This window comes from Leuresthes tenuis, unplaced genomic scaffold (assembly GCF_036924035.1).
Source record: "Leuresthes tenuis unplaced genomic scaffold, fLeuTen1.0.hap1 SCAF_2, whole genome shotgun sequence".
Lineage (NCBI taxonomy): Eukaryota > Metazoa > Chordata > Actinopteri > Atheriniformes > Atherinopsidae > Leuresthes > Leuresthes tenuis.
Window position 1 is genome coordinate 4,973,132 of NW_027325356.1, and position 17,793 is coordinate 4,990,924.

A 17,793-nucleotide genomic window follows, 5' to 3' on the forward strand; every position below is an offset into this window, starting at 1 on the left:
ATTGAACCACTGCAAGAGAAAGGTGGGTTAAGGATGGAAACTCATGCAGAAATATATTCACAGCCAGCTCAAATAATCACAATCTGGCAGTTTTTCTTGTGATTTTGTCAATTAGTCTCATCATTTACCACATCTACACTAAGTTCTGAACTTTAAGATGATGGATGGACAAATAAATGATGACAGATTATATCTAAGAATTTTAACCAAACTAATTATACATTAAAAAAAATGTATAATGTAAAGGTTGAAGCCACGAGCAGGTAAGACTCCTTATTAGTGTATTACTGTTATAATGTGTACATATTTGATGATATGATAAATAATAAATTACATATACATCTATTTTACCCTTTTTTATTGACTCTCCAAGCCTGATGAAATGGTGATGCTGCCACCTACTCTCAGCTGGCAGAGTGAGAGCCATTCTGGTTCATCCAGGTTCTTTTAAAGTTTCACTCCTTTGGTTATCAACTCACACAATGCAAGTTTAGCTCCTCCGGGAGAGGATTCAGAGCCAAGTACACCCCTGAGACACATTTGGCTGCTGTTAAACCTATGACATCAGAATCATTGGAATTTATTTTGTTATGATTAACCTTGATGATGATGAATCTATTTGTGGTAATTATAAAAGACACAAAGAAAAGTAACATCTGCATAGCATTTAAAAGCACGATAAAGGTATTATTTATTTAAATTTATTTTTGTTCAATTTATTCAAAGATGGGTTTCATTATAATTCCATTAAAGACGGTTATAAAACACGAAGTGTCCTCCAAACTTGACAAACGCATTGAATTCCCTCTTAAGTGCAAGCAAATACTGACCAAACGGTCAACGCAGTAAAAACACTCTAATGAGACCTCTGACAACCTCCACAGCAACTTAGGAGGTGGAGTGTTGGGAGACAACACAGAGGGAGGGCAGGGCTGTTGAAATTCAACATAACTATGGTCGGAGCAGGATATTTCCAGACATGAATGCATGGGCTCTGTGCTTTTTTTTTTCTTTCTGGGAGATGAAAGAAACAGCTGAGGGTTTATAAATAAAGGCACATTTAAAACCCCGCTCACTGCTCCAAGAAGGATCCTCTTGTATTTTTGACTGCTTAGCTGCTTCAAACCCACACAAAGACCTCAGGATTTCACAACTGGTAAACTGGAGTTACCCCAGCCACCGGCACAGGATAGAATAGGTCTCCACCAGTGCTGTGCTGGAGGTCTTCTGAACTACTGATAATGAGAAGAAGAGTTTGATACACTACAAGCTAACTGGAAACAGCGTTTGGTGTTTTACAAAAACTATAAAATATTGATGCTTTTGACTTAAAATCTTGATGTTTCTCTTCTCCTTCAACCATTTGAAATAGGAATAACAAACCAATGGATGCTGCTAATATTTGGCTCACTGAATATCCAGCATTTGCTCAGTTTCTATTACTCAGTCTGTCACCAAGTCTTTACTGTGTTTTTCTGGTCATGGTGATGACTAGAAGAGTATAATTGTCCAAACACATCAACCTGTGTGCCACTGATAGAACATCCCAAGGACCCCCACCCATACTCTCAGCTTTAGTCCAAGCCACAGCAGCACATACCAACCATCCTTTCCCTTGTAAGGCAGCCTTTGTGGGAGACTGTATTTAGGGAAAATGGCTAATATTTAGGGACTGGAACTTGAAATGTTAGCTGGGCACCTATTTTAAACGGGCCCCATGAAGTCCTATACATAGCGCCAACAGTAAGAGGACCGCATATAGGACTAGGAGGAGAGGGACTGGAGTATTGGTGGCAGCTTATCCCGTCAGAGAGGCGACACAAAAAGCTCTTTTGGCTCTACATCTTTTTATTTTTTACCCCCTTCAAGCATTCTCTGATGCTCCCACTGCTTTTATTGATTATCGTCAGTTTTATCTTGCAAACACATCTCTGCATAATGCATCCATTTCAGTGATATAGGTGTTGAGAAAACTATATTTTGCCAGTGGTCCAACTCTAGAAGGAAATGGAGATAGTTTAGCTCAAAATCCGAAATTACTCCTTCAGTCACTTATTGACTACAGCTTATGCAACAAGGTAAAAAAAATGCTATTTTTTGCCGTGCCACGGTAGAATATCTGAAGACACTACACAACAAAATGTTTACACCAGAAACTACACCACCCATAACATTAAAACCACTGTCGGGTAAAGCGATTCACATCTTGTTACGAAACATGCTCATATTGTTAAAATGCAGTTATTTGCAGAGAAAAACCTGCATCCTGGCATTCACATGGATCTTTCTTTGACTCTTAACAATTTCTTTGGCCAGTTACACCCCCTACATGGCTACAGCACTTCGTAGCCCCCAATAGGAGAGCGGTGTGCCCCGTATAAACTGCTTTGGAAGGACTCAAGAAAATGTCAAAGTATCCTAGGTGTTAGCATCTATGTGAAGCAAGTCCAGCCCACTAAAGTTTCACCTCACAGTTCACTGGACCCAGAGGATCTATTGGTTAACATCTCAGTACCAGACACTCTGGGACATCTTCAGATGTTTTTTGTCCACACCCTGACCGGCAGCATAAGGAGGACCTACTCAACATTAGGCGGGCGGTGTTAATCTTATGGCTGATTGGTGTAACTGGAGTGCGTAGTGTCGCTAACAAGGGCTAATATCGGCCACAGCTCAAAAGAATTTAAACCGACAAGCCAGGTGTATCTGCGAATTCATGCAGCCTCTTTCCAACAGTTTCCTCTGTTACCACACAAACGACTGCTTTTTAATTTCACCTCAAAGCTCATCTCAAGAGAAGTTATGTTTTAAAGAATGCACACAGACATAACAGGATATTTATCAAAACCTGAAAGCACCAAGTGAACATAGATCAGTGTATATGTATTGTTAAATAAATATATTTCTTTTGTAATATTCGCGGAGCAAAAAACACTTTGATTCACTGATAACAAAAAAAAGTCTGCCAATACACTGGAGTACTTGATGCCTTTGACAGACATCAAGTTTTCAGCTAAAATGTTTAATTAATCGTGAAGCAAATGTAGTTTAGAATCTGAGTTAAGGTCAGTGTACTTACCTAGTCTTGTTGTTTCGCAGTCCTGACAAGTGGGGGAGGCAGTCAGCAACACAGTCCCTTAAAGCGCTCGGTGTCCCTCACACCTCCCATGAATGGCCCCAGCAACCAGCCCCTGGGTCACGTCTGGCTGTCCCAGGAGGACCTACGGACTGCAAGAGGCCCAGCTCCAGACCATGCACCTCTGTCACCCCAGAGCAGCATCGCCTCCTCCGGCAGTGGAGGCAGTGAACATCTGGAGGATGCAGGTTTAGGAGGCGGTTCAGGTCTGCATCGCAGTTCCTTTCATGAGGAGGGAAGTGGCATGCGGGGTGAGTAAGACAGACCGAAGATTCACTTTTGGTGGTTCAGTTGGTTGCAGTCTGTATTTTTGCTCCTAGTTATACATTACCCCTTGTAGTGTAAGTGTAAGTGTAAGACACTTATCTCTGAAATTGTTTGGCTTCCAGAGGACATCTCTTCTATACCATGTTCTGAGCAAAAATTAGTGTAAACTACACAGGTCCTGCTTTTATTATTGCTTTTATTGTGGAATCATAGAATTTGAGAGAAACGGGGAACCCTTCCTGGATCGTGGCCTTGCCGGGGCGGAAGGGCTTGTGTGGCCTTGTGATCTCCAGAGCTATGTCGCCGGGAGCTATATGCTCCTGGTAGGGTCTCCCAAGGCGAACAGGTCTGGAGTGAAGACCCAGACGAACACGATCCGAAATCCCCCATGCAGAAGGAACACAGGAAAACATGTACCCTGCCCAGTGTAGGGTTGCCGGGACCCATCCCTGGAGCCAGGCCCTGGGGTGGTGTTTGTTGCCGAGCGCCTGGTGGCCGGGCAACCCAGATAACCCGGACGGGCTTAGCCCGAAAAGGCGGGATTATCATGTGGGCCCACCACCCGCAAAGTCCAACATGGGGGGCAGGTGCAATGCTGCCAACGCAGTAGTGGAGAGCGGAGGGACTTGCAGCGTCGCGAGATACGCCCGGAAATGCTCTGGATATTGTGGAGCTGTCATGGCTGACATGTCTCTGCAATATCGCATGGACCTTGGGTGCAGTACCCTTGGACTTGGACTGGGGTGGTGGTCCTTTTTTTCAAAAAAGGGGATCGGAGGGTGTATGCCGACTACCAGGGTATCACACTTCTCAGCCTCACTGGGAAAGTCTATTCCGAGGTGCTGGAAAAGATGCTTTGTCCGATAGTTAAACCTCAGATTGAGGAGGAACAATGCGGGTTCTGCCCTTGCCGTGAAACAACGGATAAGCTTTTGAGCGTCTCACAGATCATTGAGGGGTCATGGGAGTTTGCTAATCAAGTCTACATGTGTTTGTGGACTTGGAGAAGGCCTACGACTGTCTGCCCCGAGAGGTCTTGTGGGCGGTGCTTTGGGAATATGGGGTGCCATGGTCGCTAGTACGGGTTGTTGTGCCTTATCTCCACTCCTGATATTCCTGGACAGGGTGTCGAGGCCTACCTGAGGTCAGTAGGGCGTTGTGTGGGGTAGTCTGAGGGTTTCATCGCTGCCATTTGCAGATGATGTTGTCCTATCGAACTGTTGTGGTGAAGAGGGAGCTGAGTCACAAAGCAAAGCTCTCGATTTTCCGGGCAGTTTACATCCCTACCCTCACCTATGGTCATGATCTCTGGGTCATGACCGAAAGAATGAGGTCACAGGTACAAGCAGCTGAAATGAGTTTTCTTCGCAGGGTGGCGGATCTCACGCTTCATGATAGGGTGAGGAGTTCAGCCATCCAGGAGAGACTCAAAGTAGAGCCGCTACTCCTCCGCATTGAGAGGAGCCAGTTGAGGTGGCACCTGATCAGGATGCCTCTTGGTCGCCTTCCTTTGGAGGTGCACCGGGCACGACCAACTGGGACAAGGCCCCGAGGTCGGCCCAGGACCCACTGGAAAGATTATGTCCCTTGATGGGCCTGGGAACGGCTTGGGGTCACCCGGGATGAGCTGGTACCTGGGGACAGGGATGTCTGGACTTCTCTACTCTCCAAATTACCACCGCGACCCCTTGTGGTCTAAGTGGTTAAGAAGATGGATGGAGAACTGTGCTAACCCATCCAGAATACTGTATTTACTCCCCTTTTTAGACCAATTTGTTGAAAATTTTCACATCTTAAAGAAAGTTACAATGATGGAAAAAAAAACATTGAGTTCATGTGGAACTACCAACATTTCCTCCTCAATCTCTCCTAAAAATGTGCATTTATCCATATAAGTAATAATTACAAGTGTTAATAAGACATACACTTTGAACAAAATATGCAATACAAAAAAATAAAATAGAACCTCATCAAATGTGTGAAGCATAACAGAAGGAACACTGTGGTTTGGAGCTGCCTTACAATGCCAGGACTTCATTGTTTTGCAGCCATTGACGGAAAATGTGTTCAAAAGATATATGTAGACATTTTGCAGGATAATCATTCTAGGGATGCACAATATATCAAACATTTTCTGTCATTCATTCAGACAAAGTTCTGCTTCTGTCCTTATTCCACAACTAACAATCATGCACTAGTGTAGAAATTTAATGTATCTATCCATCCATCCATTATGTTCCGCTTATCTGAAGCCGGGTCATGGAGGCAGTAGGTTCAGGAGGGAAACTACCCAGATCTGTGACTATAGGTGAGCGTTGGAATAAAGATGGACCAGTAAATCAAAAACCGACCCTTCCGACTTAGCTCTTTCTTCACCACAACGGACCAGAGCAGCGTCCTCATTACTGCTGATGAAACCCCAATCCATCTGTCCATATCTAACTCCAATTTGGTTGAACCTCGGCATCAGATTTGGAAGAGCTGACGCTCATCTCGGCCACTTCAGTCAGCTGTTAACAGGTCGAGTGCACGCTGAAGGTCGTAGCTCGAAGAAGCCAACAGAACGACATCATCTGCCAAAAGCATAGATGTAACCCTGAGGTTCCCAAACCAGAGTTTAACGCCACATACTTAAAGGAGAACAATTATACTCCTTTTCCACCAGTTCACACAGGTCCCAGGCACCTTTATGACATGTCTGTGAAATCATTTGGTCAAATTTGTCACGGATCAAGCCCAGCAGCCCTCTGTAAACTGTCTGTCATACTGAAGCGCTGAGGTGGTCGATTTTCCTGCTGCTCACTCCGCCCCCCCCCCTCTTCCGTCCAACGTTCGGCGTCTGGCTGCTATGACAACAGTTGAGCACGAGCACTGGTCATGGCAACCCACACACCGTTGCAACCATATATGTTTGAGCCAGAGTCAGACGCTGAGAATGTAAATACTCTACATACTCTATAATATAACACAACCTCCTGAATAAAGCATTCATTTCAGCATCGTTTGTACCTGCATGAACTAGCTGTTAGCATTAGCTTGTGGTAATCGGACAAAAGACACACAAAGCACACTTGCATCGTCTGTCCTTTCCCCACGGATGGTCGGTATCGATCCCTCTTTTAGGAAAAGTTTTGCTGCCAGTCCTGCATTGTACTGACCCAAATTGTGGAAGCAGGCCATGTCAAAATGTTTGGCACACACAGGTTTTGCCGAACCGTGGCCGGAACTTCGCTATCAACAATAAACTTATGCAGGGTCTTGTGCCGGTCACTGCAGCCAACGACAGAGCAACTTACATGCTAAGCTCTCAAATTCGCCATACTGCCAACCGTTTTTCTTCGCGGCGATAAATGAAATATGGGCACCTCACCTGAGCTTTACTGTTTTATAACCTGTAGGGCGTGGTGGGTGGAGACTGGGTGTTGGCCACTGCTGGAGTTCAGATTCCCCATCCTACATAGGAAGGGGACAAGAGAGTGAGTGGCCACAGCAGCGCACGCAAAATGGACGCTGTTATTGTTTTTAACACTGGGGGGAGGTTTGTACGCACCCCGAATTCAAATATATTAGTGTAGAAGAGCTGGAAAAGTGATTTTTGCATAATATGTCCCCTTTAAATATTTGTTTAGATGTCAGAAGTTATCACAATATTCAACAATGATTTTGGATACTCAATGTTTTCCTGATATGATGCAGCCCTGCAGCAGTCGTTCATGGCGTGAAGCTTAAGGAGCTGTGGTCTGATAGTCACAGAAAACATCGAGCTGTGTTTTGTTTTTTTTCTTCTGCTAAATAAAGTTCCGGATTACAAAATGAAAGAAGTCACTTACATTTTCCAGCTATCGTTGAGTGGTTTCTCACTTTGGTCAATAGAGACGAAAAGTACCGCGTGTCGTCAGTTTAAACCGAGATCACATTTTATGAGTAATAGTTTCTGAAATCTGGCCATAAGGTTCAGACTTTTTCTTGCAACTGTACAAATGTCTGCTGTGTGCGCCTTGAAGGCTTTCAGCTGAAAGGTCCGGCTGTTGATCCGGTCAGAGCAGTTTGTCAGGTCTGGCAGAGGCCAGAACTGCTGACCCGACTGACCTTAGTGAGGCCGCTGTTTGGACTTTGGTTCACCCTTTTATGTTATTGCTCTTTTTCTTTTTATATAAATATTTTTAGTTTTGTTATCCAGCTTAACAGGAACACAGTACGAATATTCTTCGTTGAGAGTCTCAAGGTAAAAACCTGTCATTTGTCATTGAATTATCATACCAAAGATTTGATGTTGGTTTGTGTTACGTCAGACTTTAAAGTTTTATTAGAATATCTGTTTTTTGGCTAAATAAAACTCTGTAATCTTGTTCTCTGAAGTGTATTACTTGAAGTCCATAGTGGTGTAATGGAGACATGGTTAACATCTGGTGGTGTAGCTATAGATTATACAGTTTTAAACTCCCCTACAAGCGAACGTAGCACAATGTTCCAGTTTAATTTGTTAACAGAGATATCGGAGCAACACGCTAACACTTTAGCAGTTAGCAAAGTATAACCAAACACTTGAGAAGTAATTTGATTGGCTAATCCTTCTGCAAATATGGGTTACATTTGACTGTAAAAAGGATTCATTCCTTTTTCTTATGTAATAAACTGCATGTTTGCAGTGACAAAGACAAACGTTGGTGGTTGTCTGTGATATGAGACCTTCAGCTAATCGGTAAAATCTTTGTCTCCTCCACAGATGTTCCTGCGTGGCTGAAGAGTCTTCGCCTCCATAAGTACGCCGCTCTCTTCTCCACCATGACCTACGATGAGATGATGTCGCTCACTGAAGAGCAACTGGAGGCACAGGTTCATAAACTCACATATACACAGTCTGTTTGATTTCATTTGGAAAAAAGAAAAGAACTTCACATGAGTGGTTTTACTTTGACTGTAGGCTCCTGCACAGTTAGCTACATCATTACCCATTGTGGTTTTAAGTTCTTCCTTCTTCACTGGCTCTGGCCTGTCATTTTCTCCATGAGCCATCCATCCACACGTCCCCCTGGAGCACAGCTCATTCACTCCGATAAGAACGTCCATCGTACTCAAAGTCATCGTTCAGGTTGTCAAAATCTAATAAATATCCTGCCATGTTGCACAAAACTATCAGCAGCAAACTCTGTGTGAAGTTAGCCGACTGTCACAGAGCACGGAGTAAATAAACTGTGCTGCAGGGGGGCGTGTGGATGAAGTGGTCCCAGTAGAGTGCCTGTGTAGAAATCCCTCTGTTAGCTCTCCTATAGCCGCAAGTAGCCACATAACAGCAGCTATGAGCTAACAGAGCTATAGTACGAGTTCGTTCATTCATTCTTCTTAAAGTATTGGTGAAATAAAGACAGATAATGCCTTATTTAGAGGCTGCATCGTCTAAGCCCCGTTCTCTCCGTTATATGGATCTCCAGTTATCAAAATATCTTCCGAAGGACGTAGACTTTCGCCAAACTGTTCTCGGTGAGGAGATGAACGTATTTCATGCCAGAAATAAGGTCTAGGTTTAAAAATACCGGAGTTCCCCTTTAACGTTACAGTTATAGTGTAGCGACACAAAGACAACACAAAAGCTGCAGAGAGCAATGCATGACGTGAAACTCTGAGCTTGTTCCTGCTTATTTTAGCAGGTCAGTGCCAGGAGGTCATTTTTAATTCCTGTTTGTAATGATAGATGATGAGGGATACTCTCTAAGGTAATGTGATACCAAATATTCTGTAGCTGATTGTAGACAAAAGGAAAAAGTTGAATAAAAAAATGATAAAATATGATCATATGATAATTTCCAGTTTTTATATTGCAATACGAAAGCTTGTTGGCATTTTTACTAAAAGGATGCTGATAAGGACCTTTCTTTTTCCCTCCTTTTCCTTTAGCTTTAGATTTGTCATGTGAAAATTTGATGATGTTGTAAATCAGTGGTACATGACAAATATAGCCGACATTAAGGAAAAGTGGGATGCAGCTAAATTTAACTTGGCTCCAGCTGACCAGGAAGCTGTACACTTCCTCCAGGTGCTGCCAACTCTTTCTGTCAGACATTTCAGTCTGACTCTGTGATGACAGCCGCACTGAAACATGCTTCAGTTCAACAAAATAACACAAGCTGTGACGACAGATTCTGCGTGATCACGTTGGCTTGATGTGCAAATATCTGGCTTTTCTTCGTCAGTCATATCTGAGGTTTGAAAGAAGCTAAAGCATCATTTATTGATCAAGATATTAAGATTTATTACAGTTAACTTCTGCACTCCTATCCAAAGATGAGGCCTCAAGATGTTTGCCCCCTAGTTTCACCTGCTGGACCTGTTGTTGGACTTTGCCAAAACTCATCTGCCATACATTTTATCCAAATGTTGCCGTTGATGTTTGACTCTGATCTGCTTCTTCCTACAGAAAGTCACTAAAGGAGCGAGACACAAGATTGTCATCAGCATTCAGAAACTCAAAGAGAGGCAAAATCTTCTGCGCAGCCTGGAAAAGGTTAGAGCAGCTTCATTTGGCCTCCTCTTCTTCCTCCCTGCATCATCTTCACACACCAGAAACGTGCTCATTCCAAGACGGCTGTTTTTTACGCTGGTTATTGAGCTTGTAGCCTCGGTGGACAACGCAGGACCCCGACACTTCTTTTGCCCTGTGGGTGAGATGAAGTGTGAGGGGTGGCCATTCCCAGTCGGTGTTATGTATCTGAGATGGCCGGTAACGGAACACCTAATCCAGGAAGGACAGTTCTGGGCTCCGAATTTAAACTCACTACCCCCCCACACACACCCTTCACCCTTCCATTCAGCCTTTGAGGCAAGACAATGACACTGAAGGGCACAGCGCAGGAGGGACTACTTTGGCCAGCTAAATTCAGTCATAACCTTTTCACCAACACTTCATTTTAAAATGTGTTACTGCTGCATTTGTAGGGCTTGGGGAAACGGGACACCTGTTGCTCGATATTTTCGGTTTACACACACTCTTGTACGGACATGGCAGCTCCGTTAGGGGTAGGAGGGAGGCTGATGTTGTGTATTTAGACACAAGAATGAAGGAAAAGAAGAAGTTGGGTAATATGGTAGTAATTACCCCCTCAGCTTGTCTGAATCAGCATTTTTACATAAGATTACTTAGAAAGATGGATCACACAAGTAGCACAAAGATGTCTTATTCCACTATATGTCATCTAAATGGATTTTAAATTAACTGTCTATATTTTCACACATAATTTCTTCTATCAGGATGTGTTGGAGGGCAGTAATCTACGCAACCCACTTCAGGAGCTCCATCAGATGATCATGACTCCTATCAAGGCTTTCGGTGGGGGTGAGGAGTCCTCCCTGCAGCGCCCCCTGCTGAGCCCAGAGAGCAAGAGCGCCGCGCCTGGCTCCCACCTCAGTGGGGGAAGTGGAGGGGAGGCTGAGTCTGGCACAAGTGTCCTCGCTGAGGGGGATCTGCCTGGTCAGTTCACGCGTGTAATGGGCAAAGGTGAGCTGCATGCAACAGCATCCTGTTGAGATTGTTTTCACAGAGCAGAGTCTTACTTTTCGTCTTTACCCCCCTGTCCTCAGTTTGTACTCAGCTACTGGTATCCCGGTCAGATGAGGATAACATCAGCTCCTACCTGCAGCTCATCGACAAATGCCTGATCCATGAGGTAGCCACTCCCGTGATGTTTAGCTCTCCTATTGATATTAATCCTCTGAAAGTTAAATGTCCATCAGTAACTTGTCAGCTAGTTTTATCACATTTTTCTTAAATGTAAGAACTAATCAAGACCGTTTCATTCTCTGTTGTACTTTGAGTTCCTGTGCAGATGATTATTACTAATGCATCTGTTACTTAAATGTAATATAACAAGATATATGAACAGAAAGTTAGAAAATAAGTTCAAGATGTTGTGTAAATGAGGGGCATCGTTGTGGGCGCTTTATTTCATCCCTGATTTGTACTTCCTGTTCTACCCTCCCCCTCTACTTGTCAGTCCTTCACTGAGACGCAGAAGAAGAGGCTGTTGTCATGGAAACAACAGGTCCAGAGGTTGTTCCGGTCCCTTCCGAGGAAAACCCTGCTCGACATAGCAGGGTACCGACCACAGAGGAGGTACGCTGGCTTTGCACTGTGATGTCTGTTGAAGGCACATCAGCTCTTCCAGGTTATAAGAAAACTACAAATAGCAAATATATCATGTTCGGCAGAGATTTGAATTAAGGTGATTATTATCACTTTAATTCAATATTTATTCTGGGATTCAGATAAAGTTGTTTATTGCGATCACTGGAAGTGAAGACAAGTTAGGATTGTTTAAAAAAGAAGGGCTGTTCATCATTAAAAAATGGTTTTTTTCTTTCATTTTGCTTGATTCTTCTCTGCTTTTCTTCTCACCTTAACATTCGAATGCACATCTATTACCATCAGTTTCCTGCCTTTAATTGAAAACTCTTTGTGTTGCCCTGCTGCAGCCGCTTTGGTCAGTCAAACTCTCTCCCCACCACTGGATGTGTTGGAGGCAGCGTGTCAGCCAGGAGGAGCCACCACCAGTTCCAAATGCCCTCCAGGAGCTTGCCTGGTGCCAGGCTTGGTCTGCTGGGCAGCGGGGGGCTGCTTGGACCAACACCTCGCAGCTCCAGTAGTACACCCACAGGTCCCAAGCAGGGGAGACATGTAAGTCAAACATGAGAGGAAACCAGCAAAGAGGCGGGAAGGTTCTCCATCAGGGAGAGACATTTGAATGCTGTGTAATAAGAAAGATTGTCCCCATAATTCCTGGGTGGGATTGTGTGTGTGTGGATTTTAAAACTCAACTAATTAATTTGCTGTGTCTGCAAAAAACTGAAAACATATGGTTTGGTTTACAGTTGCCATTTTATGGAGGTTTTCATCCAGCTCGGTTCTTGGGTCATAATCGGGTTTATGGTGTTACTACTTCATCTGTTCCCATTGGTTTGTACAGAGGAACGGTTTGAAATGTGTAATGATACATTCCAGGATGTTTACAATAACCTGGGCAGCAGCATTCCTTCTCCAGCCTGTATTCCACCTAAAATAGACTTTTTATTCCATGGCAAAGAAATGCAGGGTGAGGAAGACAAGCCGTAGTGGTGTGCGGCGAATGAAGTGAGGTGAATGGAACTCATAGGCAGGTCACCCCACATACCAGAGGCTCTGCGTCAGTGCCGAACACTGAAACAGGAGGAGCTGTGGAGCTGTTTCAGGCCGGTCCTGGCACACTTTGGTCTGGGCTGACCCAGCTCAGTGGAAACCTTTCCCTCCCCCTGCTCTTTCCCTCCCTTTTCTTCTCATCCCCTACAATGGGAGGAAATACCTCAGTTCCTCCTCATCACACTGGAGCTTCTTGTGGAGGGCCGTGGAGTGGATGTGTAAGGAGAGAAAAGGAGAGGAAAGGGAGGGAAATGTGTGAGTCATAGTTTGGGAGACGTAGCTGTGGTGTTGGAGGAGGAGGGACAACAAGAGAGAGAGTGGTTGTGTTTATGTGAGTGTGTATATATATGAGGGAGAGAAAGAGAGGCAGTCAGAGGCAGTGAGAACAGTGCACAGGCATTTCCTGTTTTTCCCTGGCCTGCGGCGCTGGAGGGCCGCTAGGGGGGAGAGGGGTAAGAGATAGAGGTGAGGGAGGGCCGTGTGGTAGTGGTGTTGGGGGTTTAATGGGCAGGTTAGAGTGAGGAATTCATGTGGTGAGCGTCTTAGACTGTCATTAGGTGTGGGCCAGACGTAGAAAGCACTGTGGGGGATAGAAATGTTGAAGAAGCTGCGGTCTGCTTGTTTCAAGCTTGCACATTCATGTACGATCAGTGGAAGTTTTAGCAGTGTGGGATCAGTGAAATGCAGTGGTGTATGGAATGAGTAATAAAATAAGTGCAAGATCGTTGTGGTTGAATTCTCAGAAAGCCGTACGACCCAAACAGGATCTCAAATGGAGTGGGACCGATCTGATCCAGTATCTGCATCGGGCCGCAAAACTGATGAAATTCACAGGGTGGATACCGGACCGATGTCACCAATCTGTGTTGTCACGGACTACAAAAGGTCCACGTTGTGCCAAAATGTTGTCACAGAATCGGTTCAAATGTTACCAATCAATTCGATCAATGAGGTACAGCGGGGCACATTTTTAATGGTACTGTGATCCACCTTGATTGGTTATCTGGGAAGATGCATTCACAAATGACTAATATTGCTGAATTATGTATTTTTTAACTGAAACATACAGGGTGCTGTATGGTGGTGAATAAACACGATCAGCCATAACATTATGACCACCCTAATATAGAGTGTGCTCTCCTAATCCTGCCAAAAGAGCTCCGACCAGTCGATGAAGTCAAAGAACATCTGAAGGTGTCCCAGAGTGTCTGGGACCAGGACCTTGGCAAAGCATCCTTTGGGCCCTGTGGGTTGTGGGGAGGGTCTTCGTGTATTGGGCTTTCTTCCCAAGGATGCTATCAGAACCCATCAGATTGATATTTGGAGAGTTTAGAGGTCAGGGGAACACCTGGAGCTCTTTGACATGCTTTTTAGTCCTTCCCAGGCTGTTTTTGCAGGGCTCAGTGCTGTCCCTCTGTAGAAAGCTGCTCGTTAGGGGAGTGGTGCTGCCACACTGTGTGAAATGCTTAGGAAGGTGTCAAAGAGTCAAAGAATGCAGCAGAACGTTGAATTTGATCAAGATGAGACGTGTTGCTCACCTCACCTCTCAGTGGTTTAAATGTTATGGCTGATCGGTGGATGTATGAGGCGCTGATGTAAGTTTGTCGTGTTTCCATGTGATGTAGAGCCTTTAATTCTGCATATCGTACACAGCATCTCTCTCGGTTCAGCGTCTGATGGCCTGAAGCCCAAATATCACCAGACAACAGGTGTAGCGTTCTTTTTTGCCACCAGTTCTGTGTCTCAGGACTCCACGTCCATCCTCACCCGGTCCTCGGTGCACACTGGAAAGTCATGTGACCATACACGAGAAACTGAGAGGGACTGGTGATCTTTTTAAAACAACAAAGATGGGCAAATAAATAAACAAACTGCTCACAGAGAGAATGAGTTGTCATGTCCATACCAACACTTTTTGCGGTGGCATAATTGCACAGGCTGACATTAGATTAGATTAATGGTGAAGCAGCTAGTAGCTGGTAGCCCCATTTGTTTCCAGACGTACTCTGATTTACCACTTTGGACATACTGTACAGGTGGAGGTGGAGCTCGTGACTGAGTTAGCAATCTACAAGCTACAGCATGTCCTTCATTTGGACATATTTTAGTGTTAAACAGGGGGAAAAAAGGCTTTATCTGTGTCAGGCAAACAATTCAAGGGGTGGAAGCGTTAACAGCTGAGGAGAAAACATTTGTAAGCAGCTTTTAAACCCGCTTCTTTGTCCAGCTGATGTTAAAATCTATCTGACAGAACCCTCATCTGCATACGTTAAAAAAGACTTCAGATTTTAGGAAATGTTTGAAATATCTACATGGAAATGAAAGCGCTGGAGAGAGAAAATGTCTTTCTCTCTCCAGCGCACGCTTCTTCTTTCTGTACTGTTGCACAGAGACTGGCAGCTTGTTTGGATTTTCATTCATAGACACAGAAAAGGCCCATTTTGAGTATTAACAGGCGGGTCAGAATGAGTGGTCTGTGCTGCATTTTAGGATGAAAATTTAAATGTACGTTTTGGGAACCTGGAAAACTTAGATTTTGCATCATAATGTGTGAGATTTCAGTTATCTTGGCAGAATGTAACATGTTTACATGTTAAATTATCATTTTATTTGTTTTATTAGAACAGACTCTTTATATTTAAATTCACTGTGGGTGCACAGATTTCTGTCATTAAACTATCTGTAGTTTTTAACCATCGTTTGGACACTTATCAGCAGTTAGCTGTATTTCTTAATCTAAGTTAATCTAATGCTGTGGATGCAATTTTTTTCTCAGGGTCCGTGGTTTGCCAACCCTGGAGGAAGCAACAGCATGCCCAGCCGGACCCACAGCTCCGTACAGAGGACCCGCTCCCTACCAGTTCACACCACGCCACAAACCATGGTCATGTTCCAACAAGCAGGTACGACACACTGGGAAATCACAGAAAACTGATGTGAAGCCACAGATGTAGTTTAAGGTGTCTTTAAATGGCTGTTTACGCCTCAGTGGAGCGCACTAAGCCACTACAGACACTGATCTTCTGAAGTCCAATAGCTTCAGATCCAGTGTGATTAAACTCTTAAAGGGGAAATGAAACGCTAGATGACGTTAGCATAGTTTGCAATCACGACTCCGACTATAAAAAACACATTTTTACAGTTAACATGTTCAAAAGTAATCAAAGCTACCATCTTTGAGCAAGCGTACCACCATCTTGAGTGTGACATCATGCCGTTTGTAGTACAGGATGGGTTGATTGGTGAGTTAAAGGGGAACTCCGGTATTTTTAAACCTGGACCTTATTTCTGGCATGAAATACATTCATCTACTCACCGAGAACAGTTTGGTGAAAGTCGGCGTCCTTGATAAATCTGATAAATATCCTGCCATGTTGCACAAAACTATCAGCAGCAAACTGTGTGAAGTTAGCCGACTGTCACAGAGCACGGAGTGAATGAGCTGTGCTGCAGGGGGGGCGTGTGGATGAAGTGGTCCCAGTAGAGTGCCTGTGTAGAAATCCCTCCGTTAGCTCTCCTATAGCTGCAAGTAGCCACATAACAGCAGCTATGAGCTAACAGAGCTATAGCACACGTTCATTCATTCATTCTTCTTAAAGTATTGGTGAAATAAAGACAGATAATGCCTTATTTAGAGGCTGCATCCTCTAAGCCCCGTTCACTCCGTTATATGGATCTCCAGTTATCTAAATATCTTCTGAAGGATGCCGACTTTCGCCAAACTGTTCTCGATGAGTAGATGAACGTATTTCATGCCAGAAATAATGTCCAGGTTTAAAAATACCAGAGTTCCCCTTTAACGAGCTAACTACTGACAGAGTAAGGGTGGATACTATTGTTCCGCCACAGGTTGCAGAAGAGTGTCGGCGTTGCACTTCTCAGAATTTATACAAAGAACAAGAACATTTTTATAGAACGTTTAAAAACAACGAAAGTTGACCAAAGTGCTTAATGCACAGCCAATAACAATGTAGTGAGTCGTGATAAAATCTAAAAACGGTAAATAGAAATAAAAAGGATGAATAATCATACTAAATATTGGCTTGAGTCAAAAGTCAAAGAGAAGAGGCGACGCTCGAGCTATGATTTAAAGATACAGTCTGTGTGTGTATGGAGAGGTAAAAGGTAAACTCTTACAGGGGTGTAGATGTTGAGATTCGATAAATAAGTGGCAGTCCATTTTAAACTCAATCTGGAAATGAACGGGGAGCCAGCGAAGAGGTGCCGAGGCCAGAATTATACGCTCAAGCTTTTTCAAAGCAGGAGAAAGACGAGCTGCTGCATTCTGAACAATTTGCAAGTGATGCAGAATAAGCTGATCCAGACAAAGTTTATCACCTCTGCAAATCTGCGTCATAAATGCAGTGGACAGATGTTGTATAAGTGATCACTTTGAGGGGTTTATCATCTTTTTGTACCTTATATTTATTCCGATTTAGCTCCAGATACCAAAACGCTGAGTCAGTGTTTGGGTCTCACTGTCGTGTCAGTTAAAGGCTTTTGCTCATGTTTGTGTGACGGCCATCTCGCAGTATTTGCTGAGGATTTTGCACAAACGTGTGATTTCTCTGAAAAAAAGAAGGAAGTTTATTTTTTCGTCAGGTTCTCATTCTAATAAATCCAGAGAAGTGACATGTTTGGGTCAGATGCTGACTCATGTGGATATAAATTTATCAATTCAGTATTACTTTTGTTACTACACAGTCAGAAAGTAGTAGCTTCAGTGCTTGCTGTTGATGCAATGCTGTTTCACCTTCAAGCCCTATTTGGATGGAAGCTCCCGCTGAACTAAAGCTCATTCTGACGGCACTTTGCGTGCCGTTTCTTTCCCGCGTCGGAAAAGGAAAAAGAGCTTCCGATCGAGGTCGGAATAAGGCTCACTGGGACCAAACAGTTGCAGGGGCTCCTTGAAGGTCATAGGGACTTGTGAGCACCCGGAGGGACAACATACCATCAGGGGCTTTTTCTTTGGTCGCGTGTTTGCACTGCAGAATATCTACGAACGTCGAAGAGCTGCAACAACCAGCCAGCAGGTGGTAGACGAGTCAAAATCACGCGATGGATCACAGATTCTTATGAATGATGGTCCTTTCTGCTTCCAAGATCACGTGTTAGATGAAATATGATCAAATGCAAGAAGACTGTGGGTAAGAAGGTTATTATAACATCTCTAACTTGCAGTCTGAGTCCTTGCATACTTGGGTCGCAGTAACCATGGGTGCCT

The 17,793-nt window shown here is 44.0% G+C and overlaps 1 protein-coding gene across 2 annotated transcripts in view; it reads left to right on the forward strand.

Annotated features, from left to right (window-relative positions):
- Positions 1 to 17,793, forward strand: part of samd4a (sterile alpha motif domain containing 4A) — a 54,537-nt gene that overhangs the window by 27,330 nt on the left and 9,414 nt on the right. The window contains exons 4-11 of one of the 2 annotated variants that reach the window (XM_072379957.1): positions 3,100 to 3,387; positions 8,130 to 8,239; positions 9,819 to 9,905; positions 10,649 to 10,895; positions 10,979 to 11,064; positions 11,392 to 11,510; positions 11,870 to 12,071; positions 15,346 to 15,472. In XM_072379957.1, coding sequence (XP_072236058.1) covers positions 3,100 to 3,387; positions 8,130 to 8,239; positions 9,819 to 9,905; positions 10,649 to 10,895; positions 10,979 to 11,064; positions 11,392 to 11,510; positions 11,870 to 12,071; positions 15,346 to 15,472 — 1,266 coding nt within the window. The remainder of the gene's footprint in view (positions 1 to 3,099; positions 3,388 to 8,129; positions 8,240 to 9,818; positions 9,906 to 10,648; positions 10,896 to 10,978; positions 11,065 to 11,391; positions 11,511 to 11,869; positions 12,072 to 15,345; positions 15,473 to 17,793) is intronic. The other variant, XM_072379958.1, reaches the window with a different exon arrangement.